At 41.3% G+C, this 3,975-nt stretch overlaps 1 protein-coding gene across 1 annotated transcript; it reads left to right on the plus strand.

The window, feature by feature from the left end:
- Positions 1-645: 645 nt before the first annotated feature.
- LOC143220590 (lutropin-choriogonadotropic hormone receptor-like) lies at positions 646-3,570 on the plus strand (the record flags this gene model as incomplete). Its single annotated transcript, XM_076446211.1, has 3 exons — positions 646-825; positions 905-1,099; positions 2,174-3,570. Coding segments are annotated over 3 exons (1,772 nt in total), but the record flags the coding sequence as incomplete, so codon positions are not given.
- Between the last annotated feature and the right edge of the window lie 405 nt (positions 3,571-3,975).

The raw sequence follows: 3,975 nt of genomic DNA on the forward strand, positions 1-3,975 counted from the left end.
CTGCAGTTGAATGAGAAAGGTAACAAGTTTACGAAAATTGCCACTTTGTTAATCCGTTTTGACGAAGATATTTTACATTGCCCTGTCTTGCAAAAACTTACACCGAATTGAAGCTGTTTTATTGTGTTCAAAATTCAGCTTGTTACATTTTAGTTTGTGAGTCGCTCGACACTGAAATGCTGCAAAGCGCAAGCTGTCTATTTATATTATTTATGCAAAAATGCAAGCTGTTATAAACATTCCCAATTTTGATCCACTTACAAACACCGTTTTTCCATATTTTTTTAACATTTAATTTCTGTTTTAGTCGAAAATAAAAGATAGCATTTAAAATCAATCATATTAATGTCTCAACTAGCGAATCTAAAACCAATTTAATTTTACAATCGATAATTTCTCTTTAAATTTCAAGAATTTAAAGAGAACCAAAAATTACGAAATATTTTAGATACGCTATTAATAGAGACTCCCATAAGATATTAGAAAAGCACAAATCCATGAAAACACACATTCTCCCATGCGAGAAATCATCTAGTTATCTCTGTTCGATCATAGATTCGTTACAAAAAAAAAAAATCAAAAAAAAAAATAGAAGAATAGAAAAAAAAATCGACTTTGCAGCACTGAAGTGATAACGTGTTCTAGATAACATGACCGACAAATTTGGCTCGCAAATAAATGAACTTTGGGCTAACTTTGGTTCAGATTTTACGTACCCTGGTAACCTGCCCTCATATGTTGAGGATTATTTTGATGAGCAGAACAGCCGAGCTACGCTGCCAGCTCAGACACTGCCTTCTCACGTACAGTGTCTACCCCAGCCTGGTAATTTTAACATAAATCTCTCTTCAAACATTCGAAAAACCATGAAATCAGAGCGTGAAAGAAAATAATATCTCTTCAGGCCCTTTTCTGCCATGCCAAGATCTCTTCGATTGGTGGACCCTTCGTTGCGGCGTGTGGGTAGTATTTCTGCTCGCTATGCTTGGAAACGGAACCGTAGTATTCGTGTTAATATTCTCCAGAAGCAAGATGGACGTTCCCCGATTTCTAGTTTGCAACCTTGCGGCAGCCGACTTCTTCATGGGAATTTACTTAGGTCAGATTATAAAACTATTCAAATTATTTTCTAGTTGAGACTATTAACACGTTGAATGCCACGCGAATTTTATAAGGTTTGCCTGTGGCGCCACGATGAATTTTCTATTATGCGATACATATAACGATGAAATATTATCTTCCATAGATAAGTTGCAGCTTGTAACCATGTTTGACATGTTAATTGCGATAGGGGTCACCGGTGACCCTCGTGACGGTGGAGTGCGATTAAATTATAAGTATTGTCACTTTTTTAAATTATATAACAGGTTGGGGAAAAGGAAATCCATTATTTTTATGGTTTTAAATGGATTTCTTTTTTCCCGATCTAATATAATTTATCGTTGGGGAAAGGAATCCATTTAAAATCGTAAAAATAATGGATTTCTTTTTCCCAAATTTAATAGAATTTATCGTTAGGGAAGGAAATCCATTTAAAATCGTAAAAATAATGGATTTCTTTTTCTCCAACCTAATATATTTCTATCAATTTTTGCGTGCCGATCAATGGTGGCCCCCATGGCATTCAACGTGTTAAACAGTTAACCCTTTGAGAACGATGTCATAATACACGCGGAAGTTTTGTAATTTTTCAGAATGAAAACCGCATGAAATATAACGAAAAATAATTTTAGCATCGTCGTCCATGTGGTCAATATTTTTTAATTCAGAAAATTTCCCTCGATTTCTTACGTTTTAATTCATAAAATATCCCTCGATTTCTTATTTTTTAATTCAGAAAATTTCCCTCGATTTCTTATTTTTTAATTCAGAAAATATCCCTCGATTTCTTATTTTTTAATTCAGAAAATATCCCTCGATTTCTTATTTTTTAATTCAGAAAATATCCCTCGATTTCTTATTTATTAATTCAGAAAATTTCCCTCGATTTCTTACTTTTCAATTCAGAAAATTTCCCTCGATTTCTTATTTTTAATCGTTTACCACACACCGAGTGTATCGTTTTATTTCTTTGCTTCGTCCGCGAACGGTTAATAGTCTTAAAACTATTTCTATTACGTCTCTAACTTCGTCGTTCGATTTTACAGCATTCAAAAGTGTTTCGTAATTTTAGGTTTACTAGCAGTGGTGGACGCTTCGACGCTAGGAGAATTCCGGATGTACGCGATACCGTGGCAAACATCCGCTGGATGTCAGCTAGCCGGCTTCCTAGGCGTGCTGAGTTCCGAGTTAAGCGTCTACACGTTGGCAGTGATCACCCTGGAGAGGAACTACGCGATAACGCACGCGATGCACCTGAACAAAAGACTGTCGCTGAAACACGCGAGTTACATAATGACCGTAGGCTGGTGTTTCGCTCTGTCGATGGCTAGCTTGCCTCTAATAGGCGTGTCGGATTACCGAAAATTCGCTATATGCTTACCGTTCGAGACCAATGGTAACGCAGCGTTGGCATACGTGATCTTCCTGATGCTGATCAACGGCGTGGCGTTCCTCATACTGATGGGCTGCTACTTGAAGATGTACTGCGCGATCAGGGGCTCTCAAGCGTGGAACTCGAACGATTCTCGAATCGCCAAGAGGATGGCTCTGCTGGTATTCACCGACTTCCTCTGCTGGTCCCCCATCGCGTTCTTCTCGTTGACTGCCACGTTTGGGTTGCAACTGGTGTCGCTCGAACAAGCGAAGGTGTTCGCTGTATTCGTGCTGCCGTTGAACTCCTGTTGTAACCCATTTCTGTACGCGATCTTGACCAAGCAGTTCAAGAAAGACTGCGTACTTATTTGCAAAGCGATCGAGGAGTCCAGGGTGACCAGGGGGATCGGCAGATGCCGGCACAGCTCTAACTTCAGCAACAGACAGACCCCGGTGAACACGAACAGTCTGGTCGACAGGTCGTCGCGAGAGAATCAGACACCTTGCGCTTGTAACTCGAGATTGCTCGAAACCAGCCAATGCTCCGGTTATCGCCGATGGGGCACCAGAATTCTGTGGCCCTGCGTCCGAGACACGAGACCCAGACACGCGCGTAACGACCAGTACGCTTATCAGATCGCAGAGATCCAACAGAAGCAGCATAAACGAGCCTCGTCGGTGTCGTCCAGCGAGAATTTCTCCTCGTCCAGATCGGACTCTTGGAGGCAGACTCATCACTGCGGTATCCCGTTGAGATTGTTGGATCCTAAACGGAGAGCTTCCTCGTGGTTGATCACCAGGAAACCGTCGCAAGACTCGAACCTCAGTTCCTCCAGAAACGATTCATCCGGCTCCGCTACCACTGCCAGCACCAGCACATGGAGAATCTCGAGATCCAGCGCGTCTCTAGAGGTAACCGCGAGGAACACCCCGAGACCGGCCAGGTCGAAGCCAAGACTGACTCGTCAACTGGCCATCCAGGAGCCAGAACCACCTGGATCACCGAGCAGGCTAGCTGTCAGACTGCTCGCCACTATACCCTCTGCAGCTGAGACCAGCGACCAGCAGGAAGACGATAACACGCCACAGAATTGAGCGATTTTACGCGTACCTCGGTTTATTAGAGATTATAGTCCGTTCTAATAGATTAACGCTAAACGTACCGGTATTTTACATCTATCTGTTCTTAAACCCATTTGCATCACCGAGCGGAATAATCCGCGCTCGATAATTGTTACTTATCTATTTGAAGTTTATTTACCGTGCAACTACCTGCGAAAATAAATATTATAAGATATTATATATCTTATCATCTTCGTATAAGATGATTTTACTTTAGAGTGCGTATAATTTTTGGATTAAATATAAACAAGAGTTTGTTTGTTACACTTTAAAGTGTGGGTCGTATATACCCCACGCGGCCTGAATGGAAAATCTTCAAAAATTGTCGTGGCACGGAAAGTGTTACGGATTAACTCACTAGCGCCATGGTGGCTCATA

The sequence above is a fragment of the Lasioglossum baleicum genome, unplaced genomic scaffold (genome assembly GCF_051020765.1).
Source record: "Lasioglossum baleicum unplaced genomic scaffold, iyLasBale1 scaffold1254, whole genome shotgun sequence".
Taxonomy (NCBI): Eukaryota; Metazoa; Arthropoda; class Insecta; order Hymenoptera; family Halictidae; genus Lasioglossum; species Lasioglossum baleicum.